Source organism: Saccoglossus kowalevskii, chromosome 14 (assembly GCF_978046115.1).
Source record: "Saccoglossus kowalevskii chromosome 14, keSacKowa6.1, whole genome shotgun sequence".
Classification (NCBI taxonomy): domain Eukaryota; kingdom Metazoa; phylum Hemichordata; class Enteropneusta; family Harrimaniidae; genus Saccoglossus; species Saccoglossus kowalevskii.
In genome coordinates, this window is record NC_140654.1 from 11,898,474 (window position 1) to 11,916,542 (window position 18,069).

The following is an 18,069-nucleotide window of genomic DNA, read 5'->3' on the forward strand; positions in this document are numbered from 1 at the left end:
GCAAGTCACGTGGTATATATAGTGCTCGATTAGAGGGGTTCGAGAAATGACGTCATATGCGCAATGCCCGTACCCCATCCACATTGCGCAATCTACGTCACAGTGTCTATCCGTGAATTGGTGATTATCGGTCAGTGTGGATCGTTCACAAGTACTAATGTATTATTTCAAGGAGCTCTGGCTTATTTCTAAAACAAAGCAAACTATTTTTGCCACCATTAACATATCTTTCACGGGTCATTTAAAGTCTTGCTTGTGAAGGCATGCATCAACAGCGTCATAAAATATTTAGGGTGAATAAATTTTAATGTATATCTATGCTTACACAAATATTTTAAATTCATTGAAAAAACTGTTGTGACTTTATATTTTCTTGCAAAGTTTATTGCATCATAGAGTTTATTAGAGCAGGTCTATGATTGCATCGGAATTTGAAAATGTGGAGTAATTTATAAACTAAAAAGATAATAAGCAATATGAATACACTTTTCATGTGAATGACTGAGTCAAATCATGGATGTACTAAGTACATCAGTACATCCATGGTCAAATGTAATAGCGGATAAGAATACATTGTACAACACCATTTTATAATCTGGTGTATGTATTTTAAATAATTTGTGTCAATTAATACAAATCGTTAACATTTTTAAAAAATCTGATTTTAATCAAAAAACACGTACTGATATTGAGAAGTATACACAACTCTTGATCGAGGGTGGGTAGCATCAACGTGAACATTAAATGGAGCGAAAACTGAGCGCAAAAAATGTGTGAAATGTTCACGTGCGTAGCATACAGTATTGAGTCGAGTTTGGTCAACACCCGTCAATCACTTCATTGTTCACGGCTTTCTGATGAACAACCGATAAACGTTTATTCGCGGGCTGGAAATTGTCACCCTATTGTTTCCATGACGCCACACCTTCCCAGAATTGTATATATTTCACAGCTTAGTCTCGTCTATAATCCAGGTGGTGACGGGGGCTGTCGTGGCATGTGTGTCATTTCTAAAGACAAGTTCAGGTGTGAAATGGTCATTATTTTTGTTGATGGTAATCATGTTCAGGATACTGGCCAGTAACGAAATAATATACCAGTAGCTCAATAGTATAATGGCATTCAAATAATGGCGAAAATGTCGATGGTTTAAGCATTAAAAAAAATAAACCCAGAAGCCATGGTCACCATCGCATCACTCTTGAAAATACCATGCAATTGACACGCATATAGGTTTGGATTTTAAAGACAGAGTCTGCAATATGTGCGACAATGACCATGTTGAAGATGAACAACATTTTGTCATAAATTGTCCTCATTACAACGAAATAAGATCAAAACTTTACATTGTAGCTAAAAATGTATACCAAATTTTGACAAATTTAGTAATGAAAATAAATTCATATCATTACCATGGAACTATAAACCCCTCCATGTCATTACTAAGTAACGAGAAAATGTCAATTCCTTTAGCGCAATATTTAAAAAACTGTTTTAATACAAGACAGCAGCACCTACATAAACTAAGCCAGTAACACATTCCTCGTATACCAATTTATCTTTCTTTTTTTTAATGCTTTTTTGTTCCCTTACTTTTTAGGCAGTTATTTTTCTTTTACTAATATTTGATTTGTAACCCTTTTCATCCCCTCCGGGGGATGTTGTGTGTTAATAAATAAATAAATAAATAAATAAATAAATAAATAAATAAATAAATAAATAAATAAATAAATAAATAAATAAATAAATAAATAAATAAATAAATAAATAAATAAATAAATAAATAAATAAATAAATAAATAAATAAATAAATAAATAAATAAATAAATAAATAAATAAATAAATAAATAAATAAATAAATAAATAAATAAATAAATAAATAAATAAATAAATAAATAAATAAATAAATAAATAAATAAATAAATAAATAAATAAATAAATAAATAAATAAATAAATAAATAAATAAATAAATAAATAAATAAATAAATAAATAAATAAATAAATAAATAAATAAATAAATAAATAAATAAATAAATAAATAAATAAATAAATAAATAAATAAATAAATAAATAAATAAATAAATAAATAAATAAATAAATAAATAAATAAATAAATAAATAAATAAATAAATAAATAAATAAATAAATAAATAAATAAATAAATAAATAAATAAATAAATAAATAAATAAATAAATAAATAAATAAATAAATAAATAAATAAATAAATAAATAAATAAATAAATAAATAAATAAATAAATAAATAAATAAATAAATAAATAAATAAATAAATTTGACGTTCTAAGAAGAATATTTACTTCATGGTCAATGTCATGTATATATCAGCTAATTTTAACCGTCTGAGCCGATGTGGATTTACCTTCATTATAACATGGATGGATGTATAGTATAAACTTTTACGGGACATGACCGTCGAGAAATCACACTTTTCGACACAGCCCTTCAATGAAACACCATTGTCTAAAGCTGTTAATCCTATAACCAGCAGGACGGTGTCCGTTTTAGTATACTAGTGATCATCAATCTCATGTCTGTGATCTGTTTTTTTTTTGTTAATATTTTTCGAGAAAAAATCCAAATACCTAACACTCAATTTAGACATTCAGTTTTGTCGACTTTCCACGTGACCAAGAAAATGTTGAGGGAGGTATTTTGCTAAGACATGTTAGTATTGATCACGTGTAGCTGACTGACGGGGATCATTGCACGTGCATTTTTTTGACACATCTCACCTCGTTATCAGAAATTTTAATTTGAAAACTAAACACGGATAGTAGCAGCTTCTCTTCTTACACCAATCACGGTTACTTTTATTATGCGCGTATAATGTTTATTGATACAGTGACAAAAGTTGTGTTGTTTTCTGCCTATGTACACTTACTGTTGTCCAGCCAATTTTTAAACCAACACAAAATAAACTGTAGTCCATTCATAAGTTAGGGCACAGTCCCTCAACAATAGATGTGTTGAGGGACTGTGGTTAGGGGATATGTTCATGTATATTTACATTCGGAAATTTAGGTAAATTTGATTCTTTACCACGAAATGCAAGGCAAGAACCAACCTTTTACAAACTCGATAGGAAAGATTCAGCCTCAGGCATTACCTTCATCACGGTTACTAAATTTTTAGTAACCGTGCCTTCATGATCCAGGGAAGACTGACAACTGCTTTGTTTGACCATAGACCTTAGAAAACATGTTTTCTAAGGTCTATGGTTTGACTGCTATATCAAACCCCAGACAACTAATATTAGTTGTCTGAGATCAAACCATGAAGGTAGAAAAGATGGTCAAAACAAATATGACAAACTCAAAGCCTAACACTTCGCAACAACAACAGAAACGACTTTTGGTGTGTTTCTTTTTGATTCGATATATACATTGAAGCCATAAATTATTCCATATTGTTGCATTTTAATACATTATAATGTTATCCAAAAATTTACCAAATAAGTGGAAGAAAAGGCCGACGTTTCAATAAAAAGTCTCTTCAGATTGTAAACAACCCATGGCAAACTAGAGGGGGGCAAGGGTTATTTTCGTTCAACGTAATTGCAATATGTTTTTTGTTCGTACAACGTAAATTGAAAAATAAATTCCGTAATTCTGCAATCACAGGCTAGACGTACAACGTAATCAATCAAATATTTTTTTCGTACACTGTAAAAATGTGTCATTTTTCTCGGTACGTACAAGAATTTACATCAAAAAAAAAATCGTAAAGAATAATCCAGGGAAATTACATTTTAGAAACTGTAAAACGACTAGATGTAAATTGTAAAAATCCCTTTTTATTTCCCGTAAAACCGTACCAGCTACCCCCTTGCATCCCCTCTGATAAGTAACCAATGCGACAGTGTTTACCAGTACTCCTCAAATCTCAGACTACTGATAAAACATTATTTAATTATGATATATGATCTTTTGAAACTCACCAGCAGGCAGATCACTTGCTGTACTGTAACCATGGAGCTAGGCTGTCGACAGTCCTCGGGCCTGATGTAATTGTGTATCCTAGAAATACAAACGCCAAAGCATTTCACGCGAGGAACTTTAGACTTTCTGTCCCGGCGTTCGCAATTTATTCACACCTATTACGTTTATACGCAATATTTATTAATAATAACAACAGATTAATATTAGGTACGACCGACTGTCGATAGTCTAAAAAAAGGCAAAAACGAAATACTATACTGCGCAGTGAATGCGAAGTAGTACTACGCATGCGTCAGTGCACGGTTAGTTACTGTGGTCAGTGTTATTTTCAGCCTGCGATGCTTGTGACCAGGTTTGTGGGGGTGGGGTGGGGGTCAATTCATCCTAAATCACATTCGTCCCAAGTCGATTCGTCTCACAAGTTAATCGACTCGTGGGACGAATGTGAATTGGGACGAATCGACTCGTGGGACCAGGTAGATTAGATAGAGCACATATATCCCTGAAAAACAAGGCATTAAAAGGCTGCATCAAAAATAAACCAAATACTGGTACTCGTTTCGTTATTCCTTTGCTAATTCATCTAAAGATGTTTGATGCAGTAATTAAACCAGTCCTTTTGTACTGTACAGAAATTTGGGTTAAGTGACATAGTTAAACACACAAAGGATTTCTGCAACTTTGCAGCTTTGGTTTAAAAATACACAACTCAGGTACACAAACTTGGGTATCTAGTGGGATTCAAATACTGTAGAATACTTTATTTTTGCTTGGAATTAATTTTTGCTCGTAGGAATGTTTCAGTGAAAATAAAATCCAGCGAATATACCTTTTTTCCTATATTTTACATTCCACTTGTCAAAAATCAGTGAAAATAAATTCCATACAAAGCACCAAATTTTTTTTTTCAGCGAAAATCAATTCCATCTACAATAAAGTATTTTACATTATTTGATGTAAAGAATTTATGTACAACGACGACAAAAGCACAAACCATAAAAATAAACTGAGAACGTACAAAAAATTAAAAACAGATTTTTCATTAGAAGAAATACTTGCAAATAATAATAAAAAAAAAACTATATCGCTTTGCAGTGACCAAACTGAGGATAAGTGCCAATCACTTTCTGATTGAAATGGACAGATACAATAATGTATCAATTTCTGATAGAAAATGTTCAGTTTGAAAATTAAAAATGAGCAACAACTTCTTGCTGTCATGCCAGTTATGCGATAAAGAAAGAGAAAGTTTGTTCAAAAGGAACAACATCACTGTAAAGGGGTTGATTATTCACTGGGTTTTAATTTTGTTTATTTCGCTGACTGGAAAATGCACTAAATTTAAATCCAGTGAATAATATTTAGCATAGAACACATTATCTAAATGACAAAACCATGAATTTAAAACCCACTGAATATGCCTGAAATGGTAAATCAGCGAAATTTAAACCTAGTGAAAATTAGTAATTTTACAGTATCCATGACAACAAAAACAATGAACAGTTATTAATTAATATTCTAAACAATAAAGATAAAAACATTATAAATGATACGTGGCAAAACACATCTACCGGCATAACTGTTTTAGAAAGAAAATTTAATTAAAAGTGAAATTCTTGAAACTGCAGCTTCAGAAAATACAAATTAACCAATTTCTAGGAATTTGAGCGTCTTTTTTTCCCCCTGTATTTATTACTTTATTGTACCTTTCATCAAAACCTCATATACAATACAATAACGATACGATACCATACCATACGATACCGTACGGTACGGTACGATACCGCACCGTACGATACCGCACCGCACCGCACCGCACCGCAACGCACTGCACCACAACGCAACAAAACACAATGTATTTTATCTTGTTCTGCATGTAAAGGATTATATAAATTCATCTACTGTAAAATGCTTTATTTTAGCTGGAATTAATTTTTGATTAAATAGACATTTTTGGTGTTTTGTATAGATATTATTTTCACTGATTTTTGATAAGTTGAATGCAAAATATAAGAAAAACGGTATATTTTATTTTTACTGAATTATTCCTTCAGCGAAAATAGCGAAAATTAACTTCAAGCCAAAATAAAGTATTCTGCAGTAGTTGTTATACGTTTACAAGTGTATTTCCAAGGTATTTACCAACAACAGTCATGAATTAATATATTTTTTTTTTAACTCTGCAGGTAAAATGTGGACATGGAATTTCACAGAGAACATCTGAAGGAGTTTTGCCGACTCTGCCAGAACCAAAGATCATGCATTCCTGGGCGGTCACCAACTAATAAATTAACCAATGAAACGGCAATTTCAAGATTGCTAAACATTGATCTGAAAATAGATGATCCAGAAATCCACCCTCCATTCATCTGGTGTGGTGTAGCAAAAAACTAGATCGATGGAAATCAAAGACTCGAAGACTAAAAACAACAAAGTCACCTGTAAATATTGATATAGGATCATTTGGGAAACAAGGTGATGAACGCAAGATTTGATCCTGGAATACTCAATTGGTCACCATGGATAGTTTCCTCACATCAGTTGCATGTATTGGTAGGGATATGGGGTTCTCTGTTTTTGAAGAAAACGATTCAGCGCTGCATTAGGCATGGAGATAACTACAGATTTATCCAGCAGTGTGTAGAGATTAATCGTCATGAAACTTGGTCAGAAGAGGTGCATGGACGTACTGCAGCAGAGTGTCTTCTCCTGGTTTCAATTCCGAGCATTTTAGGTGCAGAGTCTCTGAAAGAACTTTTCCAGATAGTGTCAAATGCTACAGTATATGTGTTGGGAACAAGGGGTTTAGTGAACTTTGCGTTAAAAGGTCACCTCAGATCCTTCAGCCTGCCATTTTCAATGATACTAAATGAGATGTTATCGCTTATGAAGAGGTGAATACCAAATGTAGAGCAATCAGACAAATTAAATGTCAATTAATATCTGAATCAGATTGCTGTTTGGTATGTAGTCAGTACTGCTCTATACTGTTTACTTTGTCTAAAAGTGCCAGGAGCAACAAAGAACAAAGTTCATCATGTCGTAATGACCATCTCTCTATGGTGCTCCAAACCAAACGCACATCTGACAGAACGATGCAAAATATAAGAAAAACGGTATATTCACTGGATTTTATTTTTACTGAATTATTCCACCACCAAAAAAAAAATTTTGTCGACACAAATACAATTTCAGAAACCTCAGATAGGGACAACCATGTTTCATAAGGTGCTGGCAAATTTCTGCCCAATGTTTATCATTTTGTTGAAAACTTTCCTTCAGAAGATTGGGACAAAAAAAGTCGAATGTTTTGAGTAAAAAATAAAAATTGACTCAAATTTTGTCTGTTGGTTCCAAAATTATGGTTTCTTTCAAGAAATAATGAAAAATACAAGAAAAACAAATTTAAGGTTAGAAAGTTAATCAATCCAATTAAAATCCAATGAATTCTTGTTGAAAACAGTTTATTGTTCATTTTCTAATGATATCTTCAGTTCTTTATTTGAAAAGTGCATTGCTAACAGCAACGCTATCTCAGCCGAGAGGCTGCTTGTTTTCCTTCTGACTGCAAGTACAACGACAGTATATACTTGCATATTCAAAGCAAAATTCTAAATAAAGGAATAATTGTTGTATACTTTTAACGACTGGTGGTAGTTGCTTGGCATTCTGTTCGTGCAATGTATACACAAAATCAGAATGTGCTGCACAACGACCATTGCTTTTTACTTTTGTTGCACATTTTTAGTAATTAGAAATATTGAAAGGTTTCACTCTATTACATGTATTAAAAAAAATAATCATTGGTGCAAAATTTGCTAAATGTATGTAATATAGCATTGAATAATTATATAGAATCACAATTCATTGCAGAAAAGATAATATCTCCAGTTCTCCAAAGCCATCACTGGCTACTAGATCAAATAAGAATAGATTACAAACTGTTAACCCACAAAGTTATGAGCCAGTTATGGTACAGTTTGTGTTATTTATTCCTTCCTTTATTCCACCCATGGTATTCATAATGCATTTCTGGCATGAAAAATGACGATCAGCCATCTTGAATCACGTGTGTGTGCAAATATGTTACATGATCTCAGTCCAACCATGTCAACAATATGATTCTAAAAACAGCACTTGTTGAAATCAAAATGGCCATCAGACAGCCATTTTGAATCAAATCTTGGGAAAAAAATGAATGACATGTGTCCATGCACTGAGATCCAGTTTCGAAATGGCAGAAACGCTTGATTTTGATGAATTTTTAGCACTAAAATGGCCACCATTCGGCATCTTGGATCATGAAACGCATTTTAACGCACCACAGTCAATGAGATGTGCTCTAATGAAACTTGCATAATTGTGGTGTGTTTAGAAAAACAAAAAAACACTAGTTACTAGGTTCAAGTTTTATTTTGAAAAAACCTAATTTACATTTCAGCATGCTTATACCGACATGAAAAATGGCTACCATTAATGGCATAAATGAATACAGGAATAGAAACATTATCAACTGAATGCTACTTCTCTTAAACTTCCAAATGTGGCAGTTTATTAGAATTAATATCTCTGAGTATACTATAACTTATCACCATGAAGAAACGTACAGTAAACTGTTAATAACCATTTTCCCTCCCTTACAAGATTCTATGCTAAGCATGAAATTTAAGGTGAAAACATGACAAACAAAGATAACAATGTCTTAGTGACATCAAAACATTGCATGGGAATAATGTACTATGCACATTTAATGAGAAATTCAAGTTTGAAATCAAATTATTTAATATTTGTGCCAGACGTTTTGTCTGTGCCTTTTTACGCAATAGATGAGATCTTACAGTAAATGGAAATCACTTATTTAAGAACGGCCATTAATAAATAAACATTTGTTGTTATGTGAGCCGTCCACATACACATGCACAGTTCTGACGATAGCGTTACTCCGATTAAGGACCCTGGGGTTCAATAGTACTAGTATATTGTGATTTACCCTAAGTTTAGGTTATGGTAACCTGTTCATTTTAGAAAAGAAACATACTGTAAAACATGTCTTTTTAGCTAGCATGCCATGTTATTTTAACTAATTTAGTCAACACTTTAGCTAAATTAAGATTCTGTTAATTTATGCCAAAAGTCTGCTAAAATTGCATGCAGCTATTTCAACATGTTCTACAGTAGTTAAATTTGGGTACTTTGACTGAAAATATGACGATAACATCAAGAACACGAATGATCATAATGCCCAACATCAACCATATTATCATTGCATGCTTAACACATCGCCTGTCGACGTCATTTATTTCCACATTTATCGGAGGCTGCTTTCAGTAGGTAATGTGTCAATAAAATGTGTACATCGTCTATCCTTGCATAAATACTCCTAAAAAGTCAACGAACGTGCATCACCACATTGATCTGATAACTCCTGGAAGTTGATTAGCGTCTGCTAAAATACGCCACTGAATACGACTAAGACGCCATCGTCTTGATACTGCTTTAGGTCTTGAGGTGATGGCACACCGCTTAACTAGGCGTACTGGACAACTGTCTCTCGGTAACGCTGCAATCTCTTGATCCGCAATCTCCTGTAAAGTACAGATAAATGTATATAATCACTCACCATAGAAACAGTGATAACTATAAACTGTCTTATTTTCAATGCTATCACTTTGCATTGATTTTGAGGAAATTCATGACATTTCATAAAAGTCGCTGTAACTCCCTAGGACACCAGTGAAAGTCACTGTGACACCCTAGGACCCTAACAAAAGTCACTGACCCAAGGACCCCAGTGAAAGTTGATGCGACTCCCTAGGACCCTAGTGAAATTCACTGTGACTCCCTAGGAATCTAGTGAAAGTCGCTTTGAGTGACATTCAGTCAAATCATAAAATGCTCACTGCTACAATATACTAGTATTGCAGTTTTCCAACTCAGAACCAATATTTACATGAACTGAACTTACAACTGACATTTTCAAAGAATAACTCATAAATATTCAAATCATGCTTCCAAATATGAGCATTGTGACCATATTTAGTCATATCATGTCATATCAACCAAGGCGAGAAGAATGATAGCAACCTGATACCTATGCCACTAGATATTTATAACCTTACATGTGTTGAATGAAAATCTTTGGTTCTCAAGAAATTATTTTTCTGGTAAATGGTTCTCAAAAAATGAAATGCATGAGATTTCTTTTTCAGTGTGGGAATGAATGAGAATTTTAATTCTAATGAATTGATACCATACCATGTAAATATCGCATAAAAATATGATAACTGTGTCACTTTTATAGTACAGATTTCAGTTACCTTTAACATTTCACCTCTAAAAACACTCATTCTTGCCATAGAGTCTGTACTTCCAGCAAAATGATCTATAGAGGGCATACTTCTATTGTGTTGCATAGAGGGTATACTTCAAATAAAATGGGTTGGTGTGATATTATTTTTGAGAAATGTGTGATGACCAGACAAATGTTGGCCCTTACTGAAGCTGTTGTAAACTGCGTCTTTTACTTACTTGTAACTCTTTGGGTAAAATAGTATTTTTTCTCAGAGAGTTAAGTCGGACTCTTTGTGAAGCATATTGCTTAACCATTCTTCGTCTTTTAACATCTCGTAACATCCGCCAGTCAGCATAGTATGTTCTCACAGTCGTCTTGATTGGTGACGAGGGCACAAACTTCAACAGATTATTCAGACAAACCTGAATAAAAAAATTAAACATGAATGCCCAATGAATGAATGGAATGAATGAATGAATGATCACATTTGCTTATGATTTCTACACACATTATATATTTGCTTTTTCAGAGGTTGATTTTGCGAAATCTCCATTTTTTGAAACATAAATTTGGGTAATCTGAGTCGCACTCCTTTTCTCTATATTCCCTTATTCTCATACACACTGAGTACAAACATTGATTGATTGAATTTAAAGCGACAGAACTTCTCAAATTTCAGCTGATTTATGAATTGTATAAGTCCAGAATGAGATATTATTTCAGTTTGGTGATTTATGATTGCTGGTTTTTCACATGATCAAAATTCTCCAAAGTATACAAAATATACAAGTAAAGAATACGGAGTATGTTTAATAATTTTCGGCTATGCTTTGAATAACACAAGGAAGTGCAAGCATGGCACACATAGAACCTCTGATAAGTCAGGTAAACACCTGGACCTGCGTGATGGTGCAGTGGTGAGCAGGTTTGACTCGCACCAGTGGGGTCCTGGGATTGATTCTGATAAACAGCTTATTTGATCCTTTGAGGTTCAGTTACACCTGGTACACTGAGCATGTTTATTCGTATTACGTCCATTTCCGAAATAAACACTTGGCCTGGTTTACATGCTGTAAACACATTCACTTGTAAAGAAAAATAAAATTAGTGTACTTAGTATATTGGAAATTAGAAAACTACATGTAATGTTTTGATTGGTTACCCACTTTAATTAAAATCTGCCATTTTTAGCACTAAAATTATGCGAAATTGTGATGACAATAACTTGATGCATTAATTGACTCAATCAAAATTATGCAAATAAAGGAAAATATCAGCCGTTTATTAGCGATGAACATTCATGTGACAACCCTCACCTTATCTGTGATGTCATGCACGCAAACAGATGATTAGTTTAAATTTCTAATACTCATTTAATTCAACCAATCATGCACTTGGTCTCGTATTTCATCATTATCCTCAAAGTTTGTGTTACATCAGAGGTGTGGAAAAATGGTCTGAGGTACACTACACGTCAAAAGTATTGTTGAGATGCCCACGATTTGATCAATTGTATGTAGACGCACAATATAATAAATCTGACACTTCTAATGAACCATTGTCATTATTTTGCACCATCACTCAATTTTAACAGAGTTTTTGCACCGTTGTTTTGCTATGGCGTGTCATCTCATTAGCATAACATTTGCATAATAGTGTTCCATTGTTTAACCTTGTAACTTTCCCACCCATTTTATAAATATCCATTAGGGGTTGAAGAATATGGAATTTTCCCACTGGTCCAGGACTAGTGATAAGAAAATTGTCACTAGTCCGTGTAATAATTTCACTGGTCCTGAAATGATGTTTTAATATTATTTTTTTATTTTCTAACAGCATATTTCATTTTTAATACATATACATGTACATGAGTAAGTTACTTTTCTGATACAATCTCAGGTAATGGAGCATGTTCATCAGTTTTAGGTTGAGGTAACTTATGTTCTGATATATGCCTTGAAGTTGATGAAGATAACAACCATTCAACAATTGCTGGGTAAGGATTATAATCAGCTAAATCTGGACATAACAAATAATTGATTCTGAAAATTGTTATGATTTAGTCTAGTTCCGAGTTCAGTTTTTATAACATTCACTTTAGAAAAACCTCTCTCACAAGCACTAGTACTAGGTGATACTGTTAACATATATTCAAATAATTTCTTAACTGGTGCACTAATAACATCATTTGCACTCTGTAGAATTATTGAGTATACATCTAAAAGCGTCTGTGACCTGTGTGTTTTGCAATAAAACTTCAAATTTAACCAATCATTAATTATTGTCTCTCTTTCTGATTCACTGAAATATGATTTGACTACTGTATTGTTTATGAGTTCATTAATATCTTCATTGCCATATGTAGCCTATTCTTGTTTATCCATAGGACACTGATGAAAGTTCAGGCACAACAACTGTTTAAATGATGGTTCATTAAGTTCAATAAATCTGTTGTTTATATATTTAGTGGTTTTGTCAATCAGTTTTTCAAAAACTGGTGTATTATATTCAGCTGGTAATAAAATACCGTTAATTTCAATATCTTCAAATTTACGAGTTTCTGGTTCATAGCAGTCACTAAAATGCTTCATATTCGTACCAGGAACAGTTTTCAGAGCATTTAACTTTATAATAGTTTGCTCAATTTTATCAGGAAGTTCAATAACTAATGTGTCTTGCTGAAATACCCTTGACAAATTTGCAATAATTGGAAGAAAATCTAACAAAAAATAGAGCATCTTCAGGAAAGATGACGATCTAATCGCCTTTAAATAAGCCATTGCGCAGTTTGCATCATCAGCTCGATTACCAGCAGTATAATTGTGTTCTAAGTGTTTTACAACTGTTACAATATTTACCGCTAATGACTTCACTGCGCGTTCTTTACTTGCCAACCAGCGAACTTGTTTGACTGACGAGAAATGTGCTAAGTCCGTCTCAAATATATTGGCAATCTCCTTAAGTTCACGTCGACGCTTCAGAGAATAGTGGTAAAAATGAAATATCCCCTTTAATGTGGCCTCGAAGTCTGATATTTGTTTCACAGTTTTACAATCGTCCAAAATCGCCAATTCCAACTTGTGCGCCACACAATGAATACCAATAGATGACGGGATAACGTCTTTTATTTTCGTGATGACACCCGTCTTCTTTCCCATATTCACGGAGGCACCATCAAAGTTTGATGATATAAGAGATGTTTTTTTTTTCTCCCTATCAGGGTTGAGATCGTCCAAATTTAAATCAACACTTGATAATCCATTCGTCAAAGCATCAAAAAACCCCTGTGATGTGGCATTTTCTACCGATGTAATCGCAACCTCGCGGGTGACAGGTAACTTGTTACGTGGCCCAACATAGCGTACATAGGTAATTTCCTGTTCAATAATTGATTTGTCGGTACTACCGTCGCCAAGAACACTGATAAAATTCACAGTCTTTATTTCTTTGGAAATGTCCTTTCTTAATGTTGAAGCAATGTGTTCCATAAATTCCGTACAGCCATAACTATTAACATAATCCATTTTTCTTTTGAATACCACAAATAAATTTGAAGTCAGAAAAAGGCTTTCCTGCTTTGGCAACCGCATATGCGGTGGTGAATAAATATCTCATTCGGTCTTGGTTTTCTTTACCCATTCGCGTGAAGGATTTGACGATACAAGTTTCAAATACATTTTCCTGTGACACTGGCGTTGCTGCTCGACCATCTTTATCTCTCAAGAACTGTCGGCTACAGGATAAGTGTTCGTTGGTAACATCGTGAGAACGTAGCGAATCGAGTTTCAAATTAGTCGTTCCTTTCACTAAGGCACTTGACTTATCAGATGACAGCGGATAGTTTCGGCAATATTCACAGAACATAGTACATGTATTCGTAACTTCATCGTAGCATACCCAAGGAAATTCAGTTGTCCAATGTGACTTGAAAGTCCAAACACGTTTCTCACGATCGTATTTCTTGTCCTTCGTCAAGTTCGCGAGTTTCTCTGGTTCACTATGACTTGATGTCACATTGTACTTCTGTTTTTAGACGGAACTTCTTCTGTCTCATGGTCATCACTCCCTTTAGATTTTTTAGTTTGACTAAACCCAAAATCAAACAAACTGCTACTCATGGCTGCTGTACACAAATAATGTTTGCGCGTGCAGGATTCATTGTATTGCTGTCGCGCACAAAGTAGGCTGACATCATTGATGTTTCCGCGCGCTATATTATTGACCAATTACAGTCTGCGTAAGAAAACGGAGGACGTCACTACGTTCCATGTAATAAACTCAGTTTTGAGACTACGAATATCAGGACTGTTTTTAGATTAAATTGTTATATGCAGACACTTTTATTATTTTTTATCTATAAAATCAATGGTCCGATGGACTTTAATCCAGAGGTTTGTCAAAGTAATTTATGAGTCCCGGACCTCGGACCACCGTATTCTTCAATCCCTGATTCATGATATGGTGAATTTGTAGTCGCCAATCGCGATTCTAGCGCGATTCAATCGGGGTCAAAGGGCAGGAATTTCTTTGTTAGCAGCTGTCACTCTGTTTTACAAAACTTTGCATTGATAGCTCTGCCTATTTTGTAAATATAAGTTTTGAATTGAATATGCCTGAGCCTTACAGATTTCGAATTTTATGAAGGGTCAGATGTTAACACAGTACACTTCAAGAAGGAATAATCGTTCTTCGAGGATTTCTGAACATTGTGTTTGTTATAACCTGGCAAAAATGGAAATGCATGGAAATATGGTGAATTTACCAAGATCAAAAGGGACAACAGTGTGTGAAGACCGGACAATTTTGCGGATCAGTATGCAAGATCGGTTCAAAACGCACCAAGAATACGCAATGAAATGGAAACTAATTACGGGAAAAATATTAGTGTTTTCACTGTGCACCAACATTTATGTGAAGTAAACATGAACGCGTATGTGGCATAGAAAAAACCTCTACTGAAACACCAGCAGAAACAAGCACGAATTGTCTTTGAAGATTGGAGTTGAGTGATGTCGTCAGATGAATCAAGGTTTAAGCTATTTTGCAGCGATGGCCACGTACATGTTCACTGGCGACCATGCAAAGCATACTGCGACAACTGTCTTGTACCAACTGTAAAATATGGCGATGACATTGTTATGATATGGGGGATGTTTCAGTGCTAAAGGTGTTTGACGTGTGTAAATGTGATGAATGTCTCAACCAATTTGGATATCTCAATATTCTAGAGAATCACATGATACCGAGTGAACATGAGACTGTGGCACCAGATTTTCTGTTTCAGCATTACAATGCACCTATTCACCTTGCCAAGCTAATGATGATATGGTTTGATAACCCCCATGTCATTTGATAGTATGGAAGTGATCGCCTGGCCATCGATAGAAAACCTGTGGAACCAAATTGGGAGTGCTGTACAGGGGTGTCATCGTCATGTGACACAGTTATCTCGCGCGGTACACAGCAGTAAAAAAAGAATTTGAAAGTGTACCATTAGTAAAATGCCAGAAACTTGTCAGATCGATGCCATCAAGAATGCAAGCTGTCATTCGAAACATTGGTGGAGCTACACACGTGTTTTGGTGTTTATTTACTTGATTCATTGACCTCTTAATCACTTTACATAGAAAAAACCCATAGCCGTGTGTTGAAAGCAATACTATTTCTTTTGTTTTCGGAGTGTTGTTATAACAAATTATATATCATTTGCTATCTAAAATCACAAACTTTATTTCTGCGGAAAAAAATCAATTTCTATTAATCCGTTAGAAAAATATGTAAATTAGTATAAAATTTTGACGCCAATACTTGTAATGTATAAGGTACAATAATGTCGGATCGGTTTGCGTGACATTTTTCATTCCAAGCGACTGTGCTCAATCATTGCAATGTGTATACTCTATAAGATTGATATCAATTTCCGAAATGAACGATGAGCGAAGAGTCAGTGAAAATCAGGAACTCAACTTTGAAGTAATCTTGAACAATCAAATTTATATATGTTACACACACAGGGGTAATCTTGTTACACTGTTCAGGGGAGTCTCAACAACCATCCCAGACTACCTTTTTCTGAGAGTTTTCGGCTTTTGTTTTCACCGTGATTGTTGCCAGGCGGTGAAAATGCCTGGATGTCCACCCCCGAGAACAGTGGACTTTAGTCACTGTACATGTATGTCCATGTCCATACAAACACTTGTTTGCCAACTGACTGTAAAGATTACATTTCGTAGTATAGAAATGATGACTTATATTGTATACATTTAACTAGTTCTTGACATTTTTAAATTAGTTTCCGGAATTTACATATTCTGACGTAATCTATGGATTCCGGAAAAAAAAAAACAGCTTACCGGTACTAAACTATTTTTTGTTGTGTAGTGCGCCCTCAATGTTTTGTTTTACCGAAACTAGAAGAATTGAGAAGAAAATTGTTTAATCAATTTTTCAAAGCTAGTATCTAGGCATGTACTGATTATGACAATGTGACAAGGTTGACGAGTGCTTTAATTTGAGTGTGCTTGGAATCGCTGTCACTTTTTTAGTAACCGTGTTGTCACACACCACGAACTCGATCGTTAAGCGTTATCATTTTTTTTTTAGCCCACCCTCTTATCTTGCCCAGTTAATTTAACCGCCATAACAGATCTATGTTCAATAAATTAAATCAATATCTAATAAAATTGTTAATACCTGTTGCACAACTGCAAAAGAAGAGGCAAAACCTTTTCTCACGACACCAAACATGCTTACCGGATCTTTTTCAATCACTTCCGGTGTCAGAGGTAATGAAGTAACAATCTGAACCGTGATGGCGCACCATACACGACTTTTCACGAGCACTGTACATTTCTACACGATGTTTATTATAAATGAAATTTCTTAAACAGTAGCTACGAATAATAGGTAATCAGGCTAGGTAAACTGATAATTTAGATTAAATCATGCAACAACCTTAGAATCTAGCTTTTGATTTGCCCTTTTTAGCCCAGTCTATACAGCCCACTATTTGCTGTATACCCCTTTTTAGCCCAGTTTATGCAGCCCACTATTTGCTGTACACCTCTTTTTAGCCCAGTTTATGCAGCCCACTATTTGCTGTATACCCCTTTTTAGCCCAGTCTATACAGCCCACTATTTGCAGTATACCCCTTTTTAGCCCAGTCTATACAGTCCACTATTTGCTGTATACCCCTTTTTAGCCCAGTTTATGCAGCCACTATTTGCTGTACACCCCTTTTTAGCCCAGTCTATACAGCCCACTATTTGCTGTATACCCCTTTTTAGCCCAGTTTATGCAGCCCACTATTTGTTGTATACCCCTTTTTAGCCCAGTCTATACAGCCCACTATTTGTTGTATACCCCTTTTTAGCCCAGTCTATACAGCCCACTATTTGTTGTATACCCCTTTTTAGCCCAGTCTATACAGCCCACTATTTGCTGTATACCCCTTTTTAGCCCAGTTTATGCAGCCCACTATTTGCTGTATACCCCTTTTTAGCCCAGTTTATGCAGCCCACTATTTGCTATACACCTCTTTTTAGCCCAGTTTATGCAGCCCACTATTTGCTGTATACCCCTTTTTAGCCCAGTCTATACAGCCCACTATTTGCAGTATACCCCTTTTTAGCCCAGTCTATACAGTCCACTATTTGCTGTATACCCCTTTTTAGCCCAGTTTATGCAGCCACTATTTGCTGTACACCCCTTTTTAGCCCAGTCTATACAGCCCACTATTTGCTGTATACCCCTTTTTAGCCCAGTTTATGCAGCCCACTATTTGTTGTATACCCCTTTTTAGCCCAGTCTATACAGCC

The 18,069-nt window shown here is 34.5% G+C and overlaps 1 protein-coding gene across 1 annotated transcript; it reads right to left on the bottom strand.

Annotated features, from left to right (window-relative positions):
* Positions 1–9,084: 9,084 nt before the first annotated feature.
* On the bottom strand, positions 9,085–17,031 carry LOC100375516 (small ribosomal subunit protein uS14m-like). The gene is made up of 3 exons (XM_002733328.4): positions 16,945–17,031; positions 10,488–10,673; positions 9,085–9,544 (listed from the first exon to the last, which is right to left on the bottom strand). Exons 1-3 carry the CDS (start codon positions 16,996–16,998, stop codon positions 9,362–9,364), a joined length of 423 nt encoding a protein of 140 aa, XP_002733374.1. The 5' UTR covers positions 16,999–17,031; the 3' UTR covers positions 9,085–9,361.
* Positions 17,032–18,069: the final 1,038 nt, after the last annotated feature.